General features: G+C 44.0%; 1 protein-coding gene across 1 annotated transcript in view; it reads right to left on the reverse strand.

Annotated features, from left to right (window-relative positions):
* DBT (dihydrolipoamide branched chain transacylase E2) overlaps nucleotides 1–25,042 on the reverse strand; it is a 160,401-nt gene that overhangs the window by 95,482 nt on the left and 39,877 nt on the right. The window contains exons 2-3 of the mRNA XM_085601896.1: nucleotides 10,819–10,936; nucleotides 10,592–10,667 (exon numbers count right to left, since the gene is read on the reverse strand). Of these exons, the coding sequence (XP_085458022.1) occupies nucleotides 10,592–10,667; nucleotides 10,819–10,936 (194 nt within the window). The remainder of the gene's footprint in view (nucleotides 1–10,591; nucleotides 10,668–10,818; nucleotides 10,937–25,042) is intronic.

Raw genomic sequence — 25,042 nt, forward strand, 5'->3', positions numbered from 1 at the left:
CCAACTGAGGTCACCTGGTTACTATTTAACCATTTATGGTTCCTAAAGTGTCTGCTTGCTTTGTCTAGTTTAAGCCTTCTTTCAGACTTGGTATGGAGGGTTTTTTCAGGGATTTGGTTCCCTTCTGAGATTCGGCTTACAGTGTGCAATTAAAACATCCAGCTTGAAGTGCTGAGAAAGTGGTTATATTTTGGATCATGTTCTTTTTTTCTGGTATATTATTAAAGCATGCAAGTGAACGATATTCATAGATTTTTGCAATGTTTCGCCTACAGCTCTGCTTAGATCTATAAACTAGGACTAATGGCGCCCTACTGGTTCGGGTAGCATCTCAATATGTATTTGCCAAAAGGCTGGTCAACAGGTAGTTTGGTAGGTGTGTACCACTCCAGTGGAAACTGGGAATCCTGCAAGCAGATAGATTTGGTCACAAATCAAGGCAGCCTTCTGTCAGTCAATGGTAACTGTAGTCAAGAGGTCTGAAATAATTTTTTTTAAAAGTAACATGATTCATGGTCTGATAACTGTGCAATAACAGTAATCATTTTCAAATATTAAAGGCAAAAATTATTTGTCAATGGGAAGCCTATGTGGTGGAGTTCTAACTTGGGGTTTGCAGCTTGGCATCAATTCAACATCCACATGCTTGCCATCTGGTGGTTCCAAGACTGTATATTGTTTTAAAAAAACAACCCCAGGAATCAGAAATATATATATTTTTTAAACTAGGTGCCCAAGTTTGAGGAAGAAACCAAGAAAGGGGCCACTTTCCGCAATCTCGACCTATGGGGAGGCTGGTTGAGGTGCAGGTGAATCTACAAAATACCAAGATGCAAAAATAAATGTTCAAGGTAAATGACTTGTCTGCAGAGCCGATGGGCTGGACCTGCACGATTGAAAAATAAAAAACAAAAGGCACTGGTTGAAATAATCTGTCACCAGTAATTACTTAAGACTTCATTGTTGCTTGCTCTTTTTGTCAATACAGAGTCTTGGCCCACTTGGGCCAGGTGTCATCTGAATGGGAAAACAAGCAACCTAAATCAGTTTAATCAGTTGTGAGCATAACTGGATCCTAGGGAGCCACATTTGGTCATAACTGACCCACTTGGAACATTTCACTGACAAAAACAGAGTAATAGAGAGAATGTTGGACTTAATCTGCACCATGGCTATTTACTCCAAGTAGTATTCCATTTCTGTTTTGCTTTGTGTGCCACGCCAGACAAGCACTAACCAGGAGGTAAATCAGTCTTGGCTGCGCCCCAAGAGAGACATTCCCTCCTTTAAGTGGTCCCTGATCCGGCACACAGTCTTCTCAACTTCCTTCTAAAGTACAACTAATGGCTCAATGGGGTCAGTTTTAATACACCCTAGAACTCTTAGGCGGGAGGAGCTGGGATCAATCAAAGGGTAACTTTTCTTTACATTTTCAACACTGCCAATCAGGTCAGAGCGATTTTTACTAGGCTTTTCAGTGTTGGGAGTGGAAGGAGGGACCAGGGGAGGGGTGGTAGAAGGGGAGTTGGGATTGGGAAGGTCTAGGGGAGCAAGTAGCATCCATGTCTTAAAGGCACTGTTTATTCACCCTGGGTGATACCGGACTGGCTCAGCCAAGGTCTTCAAGGCTTGCTTGGCACGGAGAAGCAAAAGTCAAGAAGGAATAGGGAGTGGCGGGGCTCACGTAGTGTGGTTTTGAGATCCTATTTTGGCAAGAAGCAGATGTGTATTCCCCTTCCCACTGCAGAGTTTCAGGACACGGTTACGGGGAAAATAAATATGTAGGTTGGCATGTCCGCAGGTTGACTAACAATCTGAAGTGAAACCCCCACCCATTAGCTCTGTCTAGGGTTGTTATCTGCTCAACATTGGCACTTTGAAGAAATGTACTCGTGGCCCTCACAATTTCCACGAGCTAAAATGAGTTTGGATCAGCTTTGCTGTTTGCACTCATTGACCTGGGTGCTGCTAAGATGGTTCTCTGTGTTACCACAACACTGGCTTTAGCTATATTTCGAACTACATACTCGACCCAGACACCTTCAATCTTCCACTTACCTACAATATTCATGGTTGCACAGAAAGCAGCTGTTTCCCCATCTCCAATCTCGATTCTGCTTTCAAAGTCTTCTTGACCCCATAACAGTCAGGGCAAAGACTCAGCCTTCCTCCTAAATGCTAGAGCTATACAAGACATGCCAGATAATATGGAAAGACCCTTAAGGGGCCTTCAGTACCACAGACTATGAGATCCTGCTCCATCACCAATCAGACACAGCAGATATCTTGGACACCTCTCTCCAATGGATCGGACCTTTCTCCTTTAGCCAATTACAACCACTCAGACCAAGCCCTTTTCACTACATCTCCCATCGATGGTTTGGTGGAGTCCCACAAGGATTCCACCGGATTCCCCCCAATTACATCACAAATATTGTTCAAAGTTTGTATTGGATTCCTCCTAAGGAATATAGATCTTTTCTACCACTTCTACTTTGAAGACACAAAACTCTAAACAGGAAATACATCAACTGGAAGAAAAATCACCACATGCAAGAGACACATGCTCATCTCTCCTGTTGTATCATGGATGACAAGGAACGTAATGAAATTCAATGAAAGAAAAATTAAATGAATTTTCCCTAATGTCAAACTAACCATCAACCTTCAGACTCACCTTAATCTTAACACGCTTTCGGAAGTCAGTCCATTAAGCCAATTCAAACTATTAAGGCTCAGAATTCACCCCAGTTTAAAAGGACTCTCTACTCAGAGTGGGTCTGTCGTTAGGATATATCATCATCATCTCTGCGTACTCTTGACACATTCTGCCTTTAACACTACCCCATCCTCCTTTCCTACCGCTCGCCCATTCCCAGTGGAAGGCACTAACAACTCTGAAATCTGCAATCAAACTCATTCTTGGGCACCAAAATATTACATTTCTTTTGCCTACATCATAGTTACGGTCAGACAAAGGTACCAACATCTCAGCAGAAAAATGCAACATTGTACTCCTAGATACTCAATGGTTTCAATCAAAACAAATTCTCCATACACCGCCAACATACTGAAACTCAGCAGACAGGTCATTTGTGGTTTAAGGGATCCGCATGTAGTGGATACTCCGAAGGACCATCCACAGTGATGATGACCATGCCTTCTGTGACAAAAACACTTAGAAGCTCAACCTTGTATTAATATTTATTTACTCAGTATTTCTTTACCAGGTAGTGCCATGAGGATATTCTGTTGGTTGAGCTCAATATAACAAAGTGTTATTTTTTTCACAAATGGCAACACAAAGGGGTTTCTCACAGACATCTGTCTTCAGAAATCATACTTTCTTGGATCGAGTTGGCAAGAATAGACACACATACATTTTTTTTTATCCACATAAATTATTGCAGTTAAGATGGGAGGATCCACTTTGTGCTTTGTGTACATTAGCTTTCATTTCAGTGTGTCATGTGCTTCCATGTGCGTCACCAAACTGACTGAGGCTAGTTAGAGGTACATTTCAAGCAAAGCAGGCTCTCTATAAGTGCACATCGGATTGGTGGACTTGCTTGCCTTGTCCTTACAAGTGGGTTTTTCCCCCAGAGTTTCCACAACGCCCTACCTACAACATCGGGACCTACAGCAGTTAATTTAACACCTTTAGGACAGTAATGCATTCTTAGCAGAAATTATACATTCAAACTAGCATTTCAGTGGTGGTTGACTAACACAAAGGACTGAAGTAACTGATAAACTTTAAAATAAAAAAATAATATCACTACAAGAATGAGGTCTAAACCATTGAACCACAACCTGAACTGCAACACACTTTAGTGAATCATACTACTCCTCTGACATCACAGTTCACTTATCTGACGGTAGTGGGTTTGGGTGGGGGGAGGCTTTAAGGTGTTGGTTTATGTTTTCTTTTTGATTTGTTTATTAGTCTTTAAAAGTTGTATTCTTATAACGCAAATTGGAGAGATGTCCTCTCGAAATGTACGCTCGTTTTGATTTAACCATGCAACAATAAAATAGATTTAAACATAAACCATTAAACCAAAAATGGTATTAAAGCCTCGATTAAAGGAAGTTTTATTGAAGCAGACTTCGGTTTTCATCTGGCAAATGTAGTAGCTACTTGGAGTTCAATAAACTTGATGGATGCGAGCAATTGGACGCCAGGATGCATGGGTTTCCATCTTCTCTTGGAGACAAATGGAGTCCCTTTAACGTGGATCAATGTGCTTCTCAGCTCAATGTGCAGATTGTCAAATACACTTGTGTTCTGCAGGAGTCGCATTTAGGCACCACACTATGCTCTCACGGTCGCCAATTGGTTCCTCGCATTAGGAGAGAAGGAGCTAGCCCATTTTTAGGGATACTCATAAATGTAAAGCAAACAGACAATGGATAATGCTTCCCCCAAAGCACTATATTTCAATTCCTTAATTAATCAATTGTATGGGTTTGGAGTCATCCATGAGATGGTCAGATACCTTGAACAAATACCAATGCTTTCTTATACCTGGATTACACACCACACAGTAAACAACCCATCATTTTCCAAAATAAATATTTCAGGAATCTGTATTTCACTAAAAGGTTCTGCCTCAATTCACAACACCATGGACACTGCCACAAGCATCTCATCTTGGATGTCTATGCCCACAGAAATGTGGTTGCAATGATATTGTGTTAAAGCAATTTTAATTCTGACCATTTGCATAAGATGAGACAGGTGTAGCGATATCCCATGCCCACGTTTAAACACTGAGGAGCTCATAAGCATTATCTTGAATTACCTAATTTCGGAAACGCCACTTTCAGAAAGCCCAAAATTAGTGAAAAGGGCATAGATTACTCCTTTAGTGATGATTACCTTGCCCCCCTTTTAGCTTGCTAGTTACTGTGTCCTTTCGAACAGAGTCTGTCTGTTAAAGATCTTGTTGGAAAAGGCACCCTCTTCCAAATGTAGCCTTTTTTTATATACATCAACATTTCAACTTACCTTCTGGTAGCTGCACAGTTACTGTTACCTGATTAGAGAAGTAGTCGAGGACCAGAAGAAGGTAAGTTAGACCTCCAAGGCAGCCTTTGATTATATTTAATACTCAGCCTTTGTTTGATTAGAGAAAGTGGTGGGCTGACATACACTCAACTGGTTTGCTTACTTTCTTGCCACTGTTTGCACTGTGTTCGAAGCCAGTCTCCAGGTATCTCAAGCATTGATTGACTTCTTTACCCTATGTATAACAAATATAAGTGTTGCAGAGTAGGCCTGGGCGTAGTTCACGAAGTAGCACTTCGCGAAGCTACGCAAAGTGAAGTTCGCACTACGCGAGCTACGCGTAGCACTTCGCGAACTGCGTAGTACCTTGTTCGCACTGTGCCAGATGTCGTTTTCAATGATTGCACAGTGCGGACAAGCAACCGGCACTGTGCAATCATTGAAAATGGCATCTTGCACAGTGCGAGCTGTAGTTTTCTGCTGCTCGAGTAGATTTTTACTCGAGCTTCAGCTTTCTCAACGCGAACTGGTAGTTTCTCATTGCGAGCGGTCGCGAGCATACGCGACCACTCGCAATGAGAAACCTGACCTCCTCGCGTTGGGAATCTCGCCGGGAGGTTTATTTTCCATGCTCGCGATCGCCAACTTGAAGTTGCTGATCGCGAACAAGGAAAAAGTCTCACCGGGATGTCATTTTGCTAGCTCGCGGTCGCCAACTTGACGTTGAGGACCGCGAGCAAGCAAAAAATGACCGCAACACTACGCTACGCGTGTTCGCACTGTGCTACGTGCAGTTCGCGTAGTGCGAAGTAGCGCGAACTTCGCAAACTACGCGAGCGTAGCGTAGTGCTTTGCCCAGGCTTATTGCAGAGATTCTGCCCAGGAACAGAACTATGCTTGGGACCATAGAACATAGAACATCAGCATGTAGGGACTGAGTCACCATACCACCTCAGTATCTATGAGCCAGACTCCGACTAGCTGTAGTGCCTCACTTGCCCACTTCAGAACACAACCCGCTCAGGTATTACGGTAACCAGACACGGCCTTTCGCTCTCTCACTCATGCTTGTCCACAATAAGATAAAAAACAGAGACACGAAGGAAGTTTACAAAGTTTATTTAAACTATTGTGCTATAAGATGCAGCATTTGCGCCACAATTAGACAACAAATATCATTAGCATGGTTAATAAAACCATATACCATAAAAAGCCCTGTCATGTTATAAGACCGTGATACTCAAAGTACATCCCGGGGGCCGCAGCTGTTCAGTTGCTGAGCACTAATATTTAGGAAAAAATATTAAATAAACCGGCAAGCATTTACTAACTTGCAAATAAATGCTTGACCGTTTATTAAACATGTTTTTAGACGTCCATACACAATCCCTGATCCACCCAGACCCCCTACCGCCACCCTGCTGGCATTAATGCGGCCTTCGGTCACACTTCAGACCGTACTTTGTGGCTCCATGTTTGTGAGTACCCATGTTATAAGAGATTAGCCTAACTCACTCCCCTTTCTACTGAACCTAAATGAATATATATATTATAGATCTCTGGGATTAGTGGCAGACCCCGTACCTTAGCATACATAGGTAGATGTTCTACATCTCAGTTGACGCAGCACTCTTGCTTCAGGTCCTTTACTCAGTGTGTGTTTTTTCAGAACCTGTGTCCTCAGTTATATGACTAGATATGTGTGCTCACAAAAAGCAGCTGCATTTTCATGTTATGTCTAGGTACTAGTGTCTGACAAGAGAGAATAATAAGGGGCAATGTTATTTGACCTTGTCTAGTGTGTTCCGACTAAATCCCAGGAAAAGAATAAAATACGAAAACATGTGCAGGTTCTGTGTGAAAATACAATGTGGCACATAGGCAAGCGTGTTATGTAGTAATGTGTGCAAAATAAAAGCGGCTAACAACGTGTACAATTAGACAAACAGGGAAAAGGACAATGTGCCATGCAAGAAACACACAACATAGGCAGCAACTGAATAAACGGCGTCTCCTCCAGCTCTGATAGACCACTTTCTGCCCTGGTACAACAAACATTTCACAAGTGGTTGAAATTTGTAAGGCTGCCTTCAGTAAGGTCCCCAGCATTGTGATCGATGTAGTCATTTCATGTATATACATATGGATCAATTTTCAATTAAATTGAGAGGTTCCAGGGAGCATAAAAATAAGCAGCTCTGTTTTTCCATTTATTTTTCTTCTAGGGTGGCCAGACTTGACATGCTTGTTTCTCTGGCTTGTAGAGATGACTTGCTCCTGGTGGCCTGCCCTAGCCACCATGGGCATTTTCTTCAGGTCTCCTGCCCTCTAATGGGGGGCGGGGGGGGGGGGTCTTTTCTTGGGGATCTGGATGGTTCAGCTCCTTGCACCAGACCGGTCCTCTGCCTAGCTCATAGTGTTCTTCTCCTGATGATGGGGGATCTTGTGTAGCCCCACTGCAGTCAGTCAGCCAAACACTGTCCATGCCTCACTCCCCTGGCCCCAGAGCCTTCTGGTTTCTTGAAGGGCACCTGTGTGTCAGAAGAGTCAAGGTCCAAGGGAACTGTCCAGGGTCCTCCAGCAGGTTAATTTCCCCCAACTGCTCCTCAGGTGGCATAAGGAGACCAGTGTCTCTGGCCCCAGAGAGATCCCTCGTAGTGTTGGGTGTCAGTTGGTGTCAAATTTCCAAAGTCTATCCTTGCAGGGTATCAGGTGGTTTTGCCTTCCAGCATGGCATTTTTTCTTTTTGGTCACTACCAGGTCCAGTGACTCCTGCCCTGTTCCTGATTTGGGAAGGAGTTTTTAAGTAGGTGTGGAAAGTTCTAGTCACCCACTGTCCAATCTTAGGAGGCAATCTCACTAATCCAACCCTGTCCCGACCCTCCTGCATAGCATTCTGGACATTCAAAGATGGCAGCTTAAAGTTATCTCTGGTAAACGCTCCCCTGAGAGCTTCAGCTTCACCCCTAACGGACACATCTGCTTGATCCGTTCCCGCCAGAACGTTAAAGACAAGCCCCTTCTGTGTTGGCCCTAAAGATCTGTCCCTCCTCCTTTGTTCCCTTGGACCAGGACTGTCCCCGCCAGGATATGTGACAAGTTAATTAACAGATGCAGATTACTTCCCCATTCCTTGCTTTCCTAGGAACTGGCTCATGCCCTGTTAATTGCTCTATTATGTGGCAAAGCCTTTCATCCTTCTATTGGGGAGCAGAGAAATTAACTTGACTCAGTAGGAAGTTGAGCCAGGGAAATAGGACAGCTCTTAGAGTGCCTTATGGTGTTTGTGTGGGATGCTAGGGACTATAAATTCAAACTTTGGGTGCATGTTTATCCCCAGACTTCCCTGGACAATGTAGACCTAAGGATCGCAAAACAGTACTTGAAGGCAACTTTTGCCTAAAATGTGTAATACAGTGTAAGTACCAGGCATCTTCAGTAAGCACTGTAGACCTACACTATGAATGCCCACTCAAATTAGAAGCCCTAGCCTAGATCAGTACCTATCCCTGAAGAGCCCCTTCTGTGACAGGCTACCTAAGTGCAGATACCAGGCTGCGCATGACGTGTGTGCTCACAAGTAATTACCCGAGTCTCTCACCACAGCTGTGGAGCAGCAGCCTCATCTTAAAAGGTAGACAGTGGTGGTTGGCACACTCACTCCAAATACCATGAATTTGCCATGAGAGACTCACTCACCGTACAAGTTACAAAAATGGATAGTCAATTGTGAAAAATCCTGGGGGACTAAACAGTGGTTAATTTGTAAAATAAAAAGTGCCGGGGCTCTCCTCAGGAGGCAGCGCTAACAAGAGAAATGTGCTGGTGCAAACTGCCTCCTGACTAGACCCCCGGCACTTATTATTCTGGAGAGGACTTGGCCTAATGGCTAGAACTGCTGATTTCGGAGCTGGGGAAATGGGTTTGAGTCTCGGCACGGCTCAAAATCCTGTTGTCTGGGGAAAATTACATCCAAATGAGTGTATCCTTAACTTGTGCTATAAGCACCGGTGCTGAGGATTAGGTGCCGAGCACCGGAAAGCACCGGCACAAATTAAGCACTGGGACTACACCAATGTGCTACTAATGTCCAGTCAGCCTTCAAAACATATACGGCACACACTGTTCAACACCAGCCCTATGCTGAATATGTGATGGCATGCACTGTGGAATATTTTCAACTGGAGAAGACATAGCTCAGGTCAAGCCGCAATCATTTTTAGGGTGCATTAGTGTTGCTTCCCAAGCCACATCATCCAATGTTCTCAAATCCTATTTAAGATCCATTTCTAAGGCTGCGTAAGCAATAACCATGGTTTAATATAGCTAAAATGGCCCCTTTGGTCAATTATTCAGTTAGAATACTTGTTTTCAGTGGGCTAGCTTAAGGCATTTCTACTCATTCCAAAGAGAAGGTTGCCGGTGTGCGGCAGAGCTGTTTATATCTATAGTGTGGTAGACGATTCAGCTTCCTCGTGTAACTGGTAAAAAAAATTCAGTCCCCCTTCCAGCTAAGTCTTCTATTGTAGATATGCAGTGAGATCCTGCTATTTAATGTCTTTCAGTATTACCATCTTTCTCAGTATTGCATCCAACCACAATGAGTTCTCTTTTGTAATTTTCCCCATCCATTCTTTTGATGCTGTAGCACCTTTCCACTCCCTGATCACTATTCTAGTGATTGCAGAATCACTCCTCTCACTGTATATTTGGTCTCAAAGGAGCGCCTGCTTTGCTTAGTAAATGGATTCTCTACTGGGTAATATATCCAACTCTTCAGCATCAAAAGCTGTGAGGCCCAGTAGTACTAACATTCAAGAACTATATACCCATATAACAGACTGATCTATCTAGGGAGGCCAGCACAATGCAGGGAGTATCCTATCCCACTACAGGACACGCAGTTCTCCCTCCAGGTTTTAGAAGTGGCCAGTGCTACACATGGAGTAAGCTGTAGGTGATATAAAATTGGGGTGGATGATCATGTTAAATATGGCCGCCCTTTCACTGTGGGGATTGGGAATTGCCAGCACTGTCCATCTTCTTGGAACTCAGACATGGTTGATCAGAGGTTGCAGTTAGGAAAGGTCTCTTGTTCAAGAGTTATTTTAAAACCTGGTTACTGAAATCCAACTGTCCTGATCATGAAATACTTACTTTGTTAATCAGAGTAAAAGCAAAACAGGCAAGCATTTACAGGTTATGCTCAGAGTTGCAGGAACATGTACTCCTTCCATAAAAGACTTTGTCCAGTTTGTCCAGTTTGTCCTGCAATTCAGCCTGGAGCTAAACACCTTACCCTTTAGCGAAATTCGATGGCCATCATAGGACCCTGGAAAGATTTTGACACAGAATTTTTACTGGCATAAAGACCCATCCACCCATGTACTCGAAATGTGACACTATCTGAATATGCCCTGAAGGATTCTAAACCCAAATTGTCTCAAAAGCCTTGCAGGTGTGTATCTCACATTTAGCACTATCCGCTACAACAACCACCCCCCCAAAAATACAATACATACATCATCTTTTGTCAACATTTAAATAATATACAAAGTCAAATGAATATAAACAACTTACCATTCTTTCACGGTAACTTCTGTAATCCCTTCTCCAATATCAGAAAGTTTAAATTGAACAATCTGTCCTCTGGGAACTGTAAAGACAGTGGAAATAAGAGAAGATGCACTGGAGAAATGTTGGCTTCGAAGAAGAAGACAGAAAATCAACAATGCAGCACAGACCTGACTCACAAATTTGCTGATCACACAATATAAGTGCACTACAGAAAACAAAGCTGAATTTACCTGCAGTTGTCCTAAATAATCGATGCCGATGATTGAGCTTGAAGGTTGAGCTGTTTACTGGGTATACTGATCTTACCAAATTAACTTTGCTACAAGATCGCAAATGACGAACACAGATCTGGGGGAAAAACAGTGCATTGTGTGAATGGATCAACATATATCTAGTGGATAAAATCAAACTATTGTACTTTTGGTGCAGATCAACATGCATATATAGCAGCCAGTGGACCATTCAAAGGTTTGAATTGTTTTCAATTAATTTTTTGTAGAATAATCAAGTACTGAAATGTTGCAAGATGAGGCATTAACATCTTTTTATAAACAAATCACTGGCAAAAATATTTATCATTAGGACCCATCACATATCGTATACATACGAAGTTGCATCTTTGGGACACAATTCAATGCAACCAATTCAGAGACAAACCATTCCTAAAACCATCAAAAGCATGCAGGATTGAAGTCCGGTGTAACAGTTTAGTAAAGTGGACCTATTCTGTGCTTGCATATTTTCTAGACTATCCTTTTTCATCTAGTGAGCTTGAATAACACACAAACCCACTGGAGGTGCTCCATAATATAGTTTTAGGCCCATTTTCTTCGGAACAGTGGCTCAACCCAGGTAATGGGATAGGGTGTTTATACAGTAGGAGTTCAGCTATTTTTTCACGTACAGTTTTGGACAGACTACTCACATGCACTCTGGAATAAAATGGTTCATCCAGTCCCAAAAACCGGAGGGCCCGTGCCGCCATGTTTGTATATAGGTTCTCGGGTTCACCTGTTAACTGGGGGCAGAGGGGTACAGTTGAACCAACTGTCTAAGCTAAACAAAAAAGCAGATCCTTTATGCAAGCTGACTATGCCAATCCAAAACTGGGGATGAATGTTTGCATTGTACAGCATTTCGTCCATCAATTGTTTCTTTTGCATATGTTGCCCTAAGTGGGAAGGGTATGCCCAGACATGGGTCCCGTGCTCACTACACCACTGGATTCAAGCTAGCCTGGCTGATGAAGGGTGATGCCCTGAAACCGGTCCCAGGATGCTTGTTTCCGGTGCAGGGAGCACCTGGCTCGGCAGTTTGGGCTGAACTGTTCCCACAAGGAACAGGGTCAAGACTGGATTTGCATATGGCTGGGTCCAAACTGGGGTGGTGTGGTGAGCAAAATAATGATGGATTAAACCCAGATCCTTGTGACAGGGGGTAAATGTTTGCATTGTCCAGCATTCTGTCCACCAATTGTTTATTTTGCACATTCCAATCCAAAATACACAAGCCAGCACCTACACTATTCTTGCCCTAGTACTCAAAAACCTGTAGTACCTGTGGGAAGGTGATCAACCATTTCTTCTGTCGAGGAAGTGCTTCCCCTCACTTGATTGAAACTCACTCATCATACATTTTTCTGAACCTTGACCTTCTCCATTAAGAAGTGCAGATTTCGTTTAAGCCCAATACACATTGTTACTGAACGAGGACTCTAAGCACAGAAGCCTGTTATATCCGGTGAGCAGCAAGGACAAGATGCTAGTCCAGAATGAGTAGAGCCCCAGATATTCCAATGCAGCAGATCACCTGCTTGGCAATGGTGTCCTATTTTGGCCACCAGAGGAACACATGTCCTTGCCCCTTCAGCTTGATATGTGATCATCATTGTTATTTGAACACCAAAACTAAATGCACACGTGTTTAGGAGAAAAGGACAGCCTGCTTGACTGCCTAGGAGCTGGATCGCCGCAGCATGAAATCACTCAGTGACAAGGTCACTACAGCCCAGCTGCCCATGACAACAGCCAAAACCAAGAGCATCCTCTGGGTCGAAAGCTGCACTAACACCTTCTATTATCGAGCTAGGTGACCATGTGCAGTCCCAGGCATATCCCTCAGAGGACCCTTTATTCCCAGTCCGAGATATATACCTCAAATACCCCTTTATTCCCTAGCTTCTGATCCCAGAATGATGTGAAGTGGGGAGAAATTGGATGGGAGGAGTGGGGCTTGACAGGGGAGAAATTGGATGGGAGGAGTGGGGCTTGACAGGTGGGTCAAGGATATAGTCTCCTAGCATGGACCCAGATTCGTTGGCTCTAGTCACCCTGATACCAGACCTACTGGACTTATATTCCCAGAACTTACAGTTCTGCATTTATACACAAGGTCAGAGCCTAAACCTAAAGGGCCATAACCTGATTGGAGCTGTAACTCCCTTAGGTGCCCCAGCACTTGAAAAGCAGGACTGTGAGCTATAGGTTTGAAGATACAACCCTCAAAAGAAGAAGGCATCCTAGGCCCAACATAGTAGTGTGTGCTGGTTCACTAGTACCTCGGAAACGAATGTTGTGAGCAATAGTGCATTAATAACTATTATGTTCTGTAGCACGTTAGTCACCTGACTGAAAGGACTTCAAGAGATTTTGGCATCGTTATTGAACAGAGACCTTGGTGAAAAGGCCAAGCACTCATGTCTATATTTCTCTGTTTAGGAAGGGTAACATTCGTCTGGATCCACGAGAATGAAGGAGTGGCAAACCTCATTATTCCCACCGTTCCATAAAGATGGACACCAGGATTTTTAAAGTATATTTGGAAAATTCGACTGGAATGGAATGTTCTTCAGTGCTTTCCAAAGAGTGATTTTTTTTTACATTTCTTTATCCAGTTCTCTTTGAGATTCCGCTCACAATAACAAGCAACAATTGTCACTGTGTGCAAAGGAGGTGTGACTGCAACTATGTAGGGACAATATTATAATCAATGCAAATTAGATCATGCTAGGCATAAATTCAGCCATAGTTTTTCTGGGCAGTGTGTTTACAGAGGGAAACAATGGTTTCTGCAGTTCTGGAACATTATTTATTAACTATGTAATAGCGAAACTCCTACAGTACGCAACATAACTGACAAACATTAAAATAAGGAATGTAGATGAAGGAGGTAACCAATGGTGAAGGGAAAGAAACAACGGTGGCTGGAAATCAGGTCACCAGTACCCAGAAGAATACCTGTCCTAGTTCCATTATCACATGACCTACTAAATGATGCAACTCATTCTTTAGACTATTTTCCGAGGCAGACTCCACCAGAGTTTCCTATCGGCTGATGGACTTTGCATAAGGGCCCTAGAGCCAGTTTGCTACAATGTTTGTTCAGTCATCACTGGATACCTCCCTAATTCATCGTGTCTAACCTCCCCCTTGAGCAGATGTACAGAACACTCAAGCAGCTTTCATGCGGTTTCTTTTTAATGTATTTATTTTCCAGAGAATAGTATAACAGATTGCAACGTCCTTCTTAGTTAAATAATGGTACATGAATGTTAGGGAGAAGTACAAGAGTGGCATGCAGCAACAGATTGAAATCCATACATATAACTCTAGTCCCTATATCAGATGTTGAAAAATGCCTCTTCCGAACTAGGACTAGAGAGCGCCAGCATCCCACTGATGCACATTCCTATTGATCCTAGCCAAAACCCACTGCCTATTGGATTTTTGAAGGTACGCTTACTCGCCACATACAGAAGTAGTAAATGAGATGGCGAATTACAATATCATTTAAGCAAACTGATATTTATAAGGAAGTGTGTTGCTTTTGGCATAAAATATCATATTTCACATAACTTCCATAATCAGCCTCCGCTTGCCAGCATTATCAGACAACTGATGTGTCACGTTAAAAACAGACTATAGCTTATATGTTGAAAGATCATCCCTTTGTATGTCACTATTCAATGACTATTTTCACTGCAACCCTTCATGTGCACAAACTTCTACTACTATTCAGTTCTCTACACACACCCTTAAAGATTCTCCAAACTCACACTGATAACTTGTTTGCCAGCGCCCAGCCTATGCAAACCCTTTGTAAAAGTGTCCCTTGCACACCATGCCGTTGAGGTGTGTTTGCTGGGGCGTTTCCGAGACAAGCGCCCAAGAAAGTTAGGAATAGATTTCTTGACCTCACCCTTTTCCTGGCTAAACAGCAGATAGCCATGGTGTGGAAAGCAGCTGTGGGGCCTAATGTTGAGATGACGGTCAGTGATGTTACACTGTGGGCCAGGGCAGAAGAGACAGTTCTGCAAAGGAAGGAGGCCCAGGGTGTTTGCGGGAGACCCATAGCTGACCTTTGGTCTGAAATGGTGGGTGAATGGGAGCACCCATCGGACTCACTGTCCAGCAATGGAGACTGTGGGGACACAGAGCCAGTTCAGTATGTGATGCTGTGGGCAGTTCGGGCCAAACCGCGCGCTCAACTTCCCTCCACAGGACCTTGCCTCCCACCCCACACCCCTCTTGGATCTTCGCCTCATTTGGGGACTGTGGCGCCAGCAGGCTATCCTCCCCACCTGCCCCCCCCCCCACAGCCTCTACTTTATTCAAATCTTGAGACGGTCCTATTCTCAGAACAGCCGTTGAATGTTTGGCTTGTTAATTTTTGAGTTCCTTATGTTTTAAAAAGGCTTTTCTGATGCAACTCCTAAGCCGCTTGAACACTCTGTTACCGACTCGTTGCGGAATAAAAGTTTATTTAAAAAAGTAATAATTGACTTATGCTTGAACGTATTGTGCATATAGTTTTAGGATAAATGCCAATAAAACAAAACTTTTTTTTTTTTTTTAAAGTGGCACTTGTGGGAGGTCTTAAAAACCCTCCCTCGGACCCTTCTCGCCAAAGCAAATCAACTAGACAAAGACTCCCGCTAATCCAATAACCAGAATCTTGACACTAAGCCAAGCACTTCAGCTTACACTTGGTCAGCAGACACCACCAACACTTAGGAGGTCTAGGCATGGTCACTGTGAGCTGGAAAAAGCACAGAAACAGAGGCCCTAAAGAGTACACACAAAATGTTGTACCAACTGGTATAAAAGGGTTAGCAGTGCGTAGTTCTGGGATGGCATATACATATTGTTTAAGGAAGCCACACTGACAGAAGAGAAAGACCAAGACTTGGGCAGGATATGCCATTATGAGTTTAAGTCACCATAAGGTACTGTTCTTCCTCAAGTTATGGAATGTCGGTTCCAACAGACGTGAGACTGATAAAACCTCCAGTGACAAAGTCCCGCAAGCAAGTGTACAATAGTCTGCATCATTTCTGATTTTTGTATAATAATCCACAGTATGAATCTTAACCTAACATCATATAACTGCAATTGGGGCTTTCTAGTTGGAGCTGCAGACTTTGGATAGTACCCCTCCAAACAAATATATCCGATATGGGTCACAAGTATTTCCTTTTCAGTTTCTCATATTCAATACAAAGTTACATTTAAAAAACATGCTTTGTATATTTCTTCACTCCAATCCGTCACAATGTAAGAAGACATTATTTTAACAAATGGTAAGGTTTAGTCCATATACCTCTCAACTCCATTTTGTGTTTTGCTTACAAAAGCAGATTTTGGTTACAATTTGTTTCATATTGTCAAGCAACAGTTGTACACCAACGTCCATTAATTTCAGTCTGGTGAAGGCCTGTGTAAACAGCATCTCAAAGGCTGAAATGCACTGCGACTCAGAGTTGTGCACCATGGATGAGATTTAAATGCATCAATACAGGATAACTTTCATTACTAGTGACTGTTAATGGATTATCACAATAGGCTTTTTAAAGATGTTTACATGGTTATGATCAAGTAATAGATGCCCAACTACAATTTGGAAATATGCATTTCACTGTGCAAATATGACTAGCAATAACTTCACCTATTGGTACCCTTCTGAGAAATTCACAATATTTTAAGAACACATTGGAATGCTTTCAAAACAACAGATGAAAAACAATGGTCAAATGCAGGAGCACATCTGGCTACCCATGCTTGTGTGGATCAGTTTCCTCTGACATTGGTAGAGCTCACCCCTGCCTTTTACCCATAGTAGTCAGTTACCATAGACCCTCATTTGGCCCAGAGTGTTGCCATCTCCCTCGTGTGCTTCTCCTCCTGCACCAGTGTTGACCTCCCTTGTTTTCCTGCCCCACTCACCACGTGCATTCGTGGTGATGCATGTTTATAGATTGAGGTGACCACCAACAGTGGCCATGTCATTTGTTTTTAGCTCTCGCCTAGGTAGCACTTGAGCTGTCTCTTTGAGACATGCTGTATTCGGGATATGGGCATAAAGCTCTGCCCACTTTCTGCTCATCTTTTTAATTGGCTCCTGTCCTTTTTAAATGGTGGCTTTTGGTCAATAGGCTTAGTAGTCCCTCCTTAGAACCCCCTTATCTCTTCTTGTAACCTACCATGAGGACAACCCCGCTGTTACGTGGTGTTACTCCCTAGGTTTTAATTACAGCCTCAAGGCACTATATTCTTAAAAGGCTTCAGGCAGGACACACACTTGGTCCTAAGCTAGGCTGGCAGTGGTTACTTCGCTCACTAGAACACCTTACATTTATAGGAGACCTTCTATAAATTTCCCTTCATCATCTCTACACAGAGTAGAATCTAAAATTAATGTAATAATTCTTTTGTCACATTTCAAAGCTACTAATTGTATATATGGACATAGCTATTCGAATGCACTCGTAGTACTGTCTTGCTTTTAATGCATTATGGCTAGGTGAAAAACATTGCCATTTATAATTCCAATAACTCCAACTTCGTAGACATGCAGCGCTGGTGCCTTGCTCACTAGGAACTTCTAGGAGCAGCTTGCGGTACTGCACCTAGACATGCAGTGCTGGTGCCTTGCTCACTAGGTACTTCTAGGAGCAGCTTGCGGTACTGCACTGATACATACAACGCTGGTTCCTGGCTCACTACGCAAGTATTTGCAATGCACTAGGTCTCACATTACTGAAAGTATGAGCTATTGGCATTACATTATTATTTGCAACGCCAATAGCTCAAACTATCAGTAATGCATGACCTATTGCATTGCAAATGCTTGATTTTCTTTGCCGGTACTAAACAGCAGCGGAAAAAAGCATTGGCAAAGCCAGTAGGTCCCAAATGTTTGACCTATTGGCTTTGCAATGTTTATTCCGGATGTCGCTTAACATTTTTCAAAGAGAAAATTGGAAAAATGTAAATTCCAGCATTCTCATCAAAGTTTGGACAAAACATTTTTGAAGATTTGTCTGGATGTTTTACTCAACAAGGAAATTGCCAGTGTGTATCAAAAACACCTTTGAACTCTTTCAGTAACTGTAAAAAGTTACAAGTTTCAACATAGTAGCTTTGTTTTGATCAAATTACAATAAAAGAGAATGTGCTAATTTCCCAACCAAACAATGATTATGATTTACTGGTAAAATCCTATTCAAGGGGAAAGAAAATGGACACCACCATGAATACCAATGACTAGCCGAGAAATGCAACATTAAAAGAAGCACTGGCAACTGCAATTGTATTGGTGCTTACATAGTGAACATTTTTGTGTCTTGACCTACACGACGCATGAGCTCTCTCTTTGAGAACTTTTGCTTTCTAACAGTGGGCTTAGAGGTAATCCATTGCTTACCATTGGTTGACTTCATTGTCACTCTCATTTGCTCGTTTCTTACAGGTCTGCTGTTGTAGGCTTCCTGTCTCTTCATGTGGTTACTCCTCGCCTGCAGCATGGACTCATTATTGGATTCCTTCCACTACTCATTTTTTTAGGCGCTACTTTTTTCTTTGTGTTCAAGAGCTCTAACACAGGGCATATCTTTCAGCTGGCTCCATCGTATACTTCTACCCCATCTGCGTTCCTCCCTCATTCGCATGCATGCCCCACCTGGTCTCCTTCTCTCGTCCCAGTCACTCACTCCCACCCACCTTCCATCGGCCATGTTGCTTGCCCACACCCAAACTCCTTCCGGTGTCCGAGTTGTTGCTGCTTGCCCTTAATGGAGTGGAAAGACTGTTAAACTTATAGACACAAAAATAAATTTTGACACCTTTTGGATAAACGTGTGCATGTTACACGTTAGTCGCAAATATGAGAAACACTCGAGAAATATTAGTTACTGCATCATAAAAGAATGCAGAAGACTAGACTAAAATGTTCATGAATAACAATCATGTTTTACTAAAATTCATTGGTGTATTCCTTTAGAAGAGTAATAGAAAATGTGAAAGTGATGACTCATGTGGTATAGTGATTTCTTTAACCATACCCTTTAGTAATGATGTACGTTAAAAACTTATGAAAACAAATGTAGCATAAACAACACTTGTGTGTTGATGGAGAGCTTTCATTCTTAACTTAACTTTTCCTATGTGAAAAATGTGCACCAAGTGAGAAAAAGAGAAAAATGATGCAGAATCTATGTACTGAATGCTAATATTTTGAAACTTTCAGAGAATAATCTTCATACATAGACTAATGCAAATTACTTGAAACGATTAAAAAAAAATGTGTTTTGAGATAAATGTATACGCAGGCAATTTGCAAATGCAGTAGTACGTTATAGTTACACATGCTATTTACAATGAAACTAACTTGCTTCCAAATTGCAAGAGAACTGAAATAATTTTTGCATTCTTATTTCCTAAACAAAATGCATATTTTAATGATCTATACTCTTGTTTATATGTGCCTAAATTAGTTACAGGCCTGCCTGCTTATTCATAAATATTCTTTCCCTCTTGCTCGACTTTGCCGCCATGGGAAAATATTCTATTATTTCAAATGTATTGCAACTATGTTTTGTTTCAGGAGTTCCCACTCGCTTACAAGGACTATCTGATACAAAATGTTGCTACTTTGGGACCATGGGCATGAGAAATGGTCCTTTCAAACTTGCTAATGTGCCTTGGTTAAAGGGTCTTTGTTTAAAGGCCCACCTCTGCCAGATGATCCAACCGTTTACGTCTTCTGAAGTGCCTATATTCCCTATGTCTTCTTTATGCCTCATGACAATCATCCTATACTAACGGACCAATGGACTGAGAGGTCTGACCAAATAAGGTGACCAAGGAGGTCTCACCCTGGAACTTACAGATATTACACACCGTTGTGTCGAAATTGTGAAAAAGCTCTCATCTGCCTTCCATGGTAGAATTTTTGTTCTTGCGGACTTCCATTCAGAAACTATTCTTCTGGCTTTGCAGACTCTGGACTGACGCATATGCTCTTCCTTCATTGGAAGACTACCTCGAACAGGCTTAACTCATGTTCATTCCTGAACTTCCTCGAGCTTAGATCATTCTATGGCAAATCCTGATTTATCAGATTATTCTTCACCTTTGAATTGAGCTTGAATACTTATTTTTATAAAATTTGCTAAAGAAATTACCTAAATCAAACAGTCTGTCTTGCCATGATTTATTTTTCCATTTGATTATGCATTTAAATTGATTTATTGATGACAGAGTGATCGAACTAGAGAGATCTCTGGATATCGAGTTCTAATGTTATCCTGTATAGCTTTTACTGACGTACTTGTTGGTATGATATTAGCCCAACTAAATTTCTTTAGGAGATTTGGTCTACCAGTCCTGATATTATATGTGTACAGTGTAGTGTCATCTACATGAATGTTATTATAGGTTTGTGGAACAGCTATCTAATTCTTGGTCCGTATTGCATAGCTGGTTAAACCCTCTTTTATCCGACCCCTCTCGGCAAAGAGCAAGGTCCATCAGAGGATCAATAGAGCGGTTAAGAACAGATGATAGAAAAGGGCTCAAACACCTTTACCCACCCTACCTCCCTCATTTGTATTGCTTACCCCACCCTCGTTCATCCATGTTGCTTGCCTCCACCCGCCCTAACTTGTCCATGTTGCTTGCCTCCACCCACCCTCCTATCTTCTCTTGTTGCTCGTGTTGTTGCTTGACACCCAGCCACTCTCCCTTCTTTCACTGTTTGTGCTGTTGTTCTCCCCAGCTCCTCTCCCCCACCCTCGATTGTCCATAAGTTTGCCGTAGCCCATCCCTTCAACAACCGGTTGTCCTTTCTACCGGTGTTGCCACCCAAGTTCCGCCCCTATCTAGGTGCTGTCTTCCACCCCCTTACTCTGTGTTGCCTGCCTCCTTGTTGCCTTCTGCCTCATGCAACAACAAAAAATGCTAGGATAGTGTTTTTTTCCAGACCCACCATCACCACCAGTTGCCATCAAAACACACCCTCATTCCCTTAGTGTTGCCTCCTGTACGGGCAGTTGGAAAAAACCATTTTATATCGCTCTTTTTTGTCGACATTGACATAGCGATTAGCTCTCATAGGTGAGATCTACTGGATTTGCCATGCTTGTTTCACCAGGCTTCTGTAACATGCAACACAGTTGGAAATTAACAGAGATAGGACGTGTGGAATTTTTCGGACATACCAAAGTATTGCAAGCAGCAGGGTTGAGCCTAGATAGATATAGATCACGACAGTTATTTCAGAGAAAATGTCACCCCAATGGCTCTGAACTATAGGCACAGCCAGGTTTGATGCATTCACACTGCTTCAGGGTATTTGCAACTTGGGCATTCAGTGTCTACATCCAGGCCAAAACCGGAGACTAAACGATGAACCAATGTATAGTGAAGCAGGTTTTGTCTATTATTCAAGGAGGCTTCACTTATCTGTGAGCAGCACACCGACCATTGCTTATTAGTCAAAAGGGAGAACAAGTCAAATTTCCAGTAGCGTTCAGGCAATGTACTACCTAACTACGTGCTGAGAAATGCAATGTACATATGGAAAACCAGTCAGTCTAGCTCAGGTCCGGTAATCAATTTTGAGAGTGTGGTTTTGGCCCTATCTAGAATAGAGGATAGTTTGCATTTTATTTACCGTACAGTCTGAAGTAAGTAATGAGTCTAAAAGAGAGTTCTCTCCATTCTCTACGCTAGCTACATTACAGCTGACCTACTAATTGTCAACACAGAACATCATATTGTGAATCAAGAAACACAAACTCTCTGCCAATGGGATGCCTTTGTTGCCATATACTAGCTAGACATTTTGCTTAAAAATGAGCCACACTACTCTGGCCATAGCTGGAAGTGGACCATTGGTTAACCTATTTCTAACAAAAATAGTAAAAATATAACCCCTGGCCCAACATATCCAACAGGAGGAGGAAAAGTGAGTGCATCCGAACACAGGGGAACATAATAGAATTAAACTGTGTGTAATCTAGATGGAGGCCATATGCATTTGTGAGAGTTATCTACAGCCAAAATAGGAAAGCCTGTACAATAGGGCAACATCATACAGCATATACTACAGCATAGTACACCTGAAATGCAACAAGTGCATGTCAAAACAGCAACTTCAGTGGAGTGCTACATAAAGCAAAGTACTTTTGTGTGTCCTAGATATGGGCATGTTGAGTGTCGGGAGTAGGAGAGCAAAAATTCTGCAAAAGGAATGCAATGCTGACCTTTTATCTGTCAAAGCATGCTAAAACATTCCTGGCCTATTGTGCATTACCTAGATCTAATCTAAGGACATTACAAGTCATAAGAAGGACAGTCAACTTATGACAAACTATGTCAGTCATCAGAAACGCGTCCGAGTGCACAGAGTCTGCCATTAAGAGCATGGGCAGGAGAGCTCTCTAGTTGTGGGAGACAGTCATGCCAGGCAACATCAATAACTCTAACTCAGAACCCTATTAACTACCTACCACCCAACTGAGTACCCCAATCCTTCGCAACATTCGTCACCCTAAAAAAACATGACAACAAACCATTTTCAAAAGGGATACAATAACTAGACCTAAAGTCAGCCACCAGCTCCACTTCAGAAACCATGCCTGAGACCAGGCAAATAACATCCCATGCCTAGTCTAGCCACAGCTTAAGTTTTTGAATGGCTCCCACAGTGAGGTCAGGTACACTTCCTGCATGCAGCTTTATATATGTAAAGAGGTACAAAGTAGCCACCCCATCTCAAGGGGAGAAGAAAAAAAAACAGACCTTCCAATTGAACAAGGGACAAGCGGAAGTGTCTATTAGAATAAGCCCCTCAAATCAGTAGTACCCCCGAATTATGACCCCAAACCAGACACCAAAGTGTTTAAATCAAACAACTCCATCTTGATCCCAGCTGTCCAAAGGACATGTTCTAGAAGTTTTGTGGTTCCATCAGGTGCCACTTTACAAAACTAAGCTGTGCAGCAATTGAAAAGCTGGAGCTGAAAAAATAATATTTGGGCCATTTGATGAAAAGATTAAGATCCCTGCAAAATTAACTAAGCAACAACAGTGAGAACAAAATTAATTTTCTGGGGGGCGTGGCCAAGCAGGGACTGGAGATGGCCGCGTAGCGCGCGTGCTCCGTAGCCCAACTCAGCCCCTAACTATCCTGATTGCATATCCGAAACACCTGGAAACGATACCGTGTGTCGGATCGCCGGCGGAGCCCCTCTGCTGCGACACGGTGTGTGGAGGAGTGACGGCGAGGCGGTGGGGGATTCCGCGAGATCGTGGCCTGCTCATACCCCAAGGGCCGGGTCCTGTATTTGCGGCTGCAACCGCCGCGAAGATGCGTACAGATCCCCCCCCCCCCTCCCTCCCTGCCGCTGAGGCTGCGGTCCGGGCGGCGACGTGGGAGCTCCCCCCCTCCACCCCCCAACGACTGCGGATGGTGCCGCCGAGTCCCGGGCCGCCCCGGAGGGACTGTAATGCCCCCGACCCAGTGAGGAGCCTGAGTGAACTGCTAACACTCCCCAACGCGATCGGCCTTGACGGCGCCGGCCGCGGGGGCCTGAAACGGCGGCGCGGCGCTGAGATCAAGAGACCCGTTTTGTGACAGTAGCGGAATATAGCACCGCTGTACAACCCACCTACACGAGGAACAGTTGAAGTATCTTGGCCTGTGGGACGGCTGGAGCGGTTGCGATCCTGCCTGGGGAGAGACCGTGTGATGCGTAGTATGAGGAGCAGCCTGGTCCTGTAATGCCACACCAAGCACAATCTCAAGACAGGGCCCGACCTGAATGAGGCACTATATCAGGTGACTTATTCTTGATCCTGGCGGCCTGCGGTGGGGACTTTCTTGCTCCGGTCGCGCAGTGTGCAGTGGGGACGGCCGAACATCGGGAGTGCGCTGTGTCGGACGGGGAGTGGATGGCGCCAAGGGGCCTGGACTGCCGTAGTGGACTGTAGCCGGACGCGATGGCGTTGTGGGCCCTGGTGTGACATCTCTGGTGCCTGCCCATCCAGAGTGGACGGTGGCCTTGTTGAAGAGCCCCTTTTTGGTGTGGATCGCTATCTGGTGCCTAGCAGGCAGTGCCTTGACTGAGTGGGCTGCGGGTGTGGCGGAGCCCGGACGAAGTCCCGACGCCCTGACCGGAGAGAGGTAGACGCCGTTTTGTCCGCTCGCCTCCTCCCTCCCCTCTGCTGCTTGCCTGAAGCTGGTTGACATCTGACGCCATGGCGGACCGCGCCAGAGGATCCGGCGCCAAGATGGCGAAGATGGTCCAAACGAATAAACTTGATAGATACACTGTCTCTCGGGACCCACAGGGAGGGCACCAACAGGAGGACGGCGAGCGCGGTGGACCTGGACCGGAGGAACAGGAACTCTCTCTTAAAGACGTCATGGAGGCAATAACGGGGGTTAAGACCTCTTTGGACTCGGTGGCTGTCGACGTTAATCTTATCAGGGCCGACCTGGGTAAACTTAACGAAAAGATGAAGCAGGTAGAGGTCACGACCGCGGGCATGGTGAGCGACGTGGCTCAGCTGAAGAGGGAAGTCCGAGAACTGCAAGACTCCCGGAATGTCGCAGACCTTAAATTGGACGATTACGAAGGCCGTCTCCGTCGCAACAACCTCCGCATCATAGGTGTTCCGGAGAAGGCAGAGAGCCAGACCCCGACCTATTTATCGAGGACCTCATCCTTAAGCACCTGCGACCCAAGGGACTAAGTAAATTCTTTGTGATCGAGCAGGCCCACAGGGTCCCGGGCGGCCGGCCCAAACCGGGCGCTCCCCCGCGGCCCATGTCCTCAACTACCGAGACCGCGATGTGATTTTCCAAAACTCCAGAGCCGGCGCCCTCCTCCGTTATGAAAACGCGGAAATCTCTTTCTTCCCGGACTTCACGCAAAGAGTACAGAAACAACGAAGACTATTCTTCTCTATCAAGCGAGTCCTCAGAGAGAAAGGCCTAAAGTACTCGATGCTGTTCCCCGCCCGCCTCCGGGTCGAGGCGGAGGGGAGAGCCTGTTTTTTTGATCGGCCTGAGGACGTGGCTGACTGGATCGAGTATCGGGACACCAAGAACTCTGGGGCGGGGAGAGCCGGTGGCCCTGATGACAACGCGTCAACCTAAGAGGGTGCCTCG

The sequence above is a fragment of the Triturus cristatus genome, chromosome 4_2 (assembly GCF_964204655.1).
Source record: "Triturus cristatus chromosome 4_2, aTriCri1.1, whole genome shotgun sequence".
Taxonomy (NCBI): domain Eukaryota; kingdom Metazoa; phylum Chordata; class Amphibia; order Caudata; family Salamandridae; genus Triturus; species Triturus cristatus.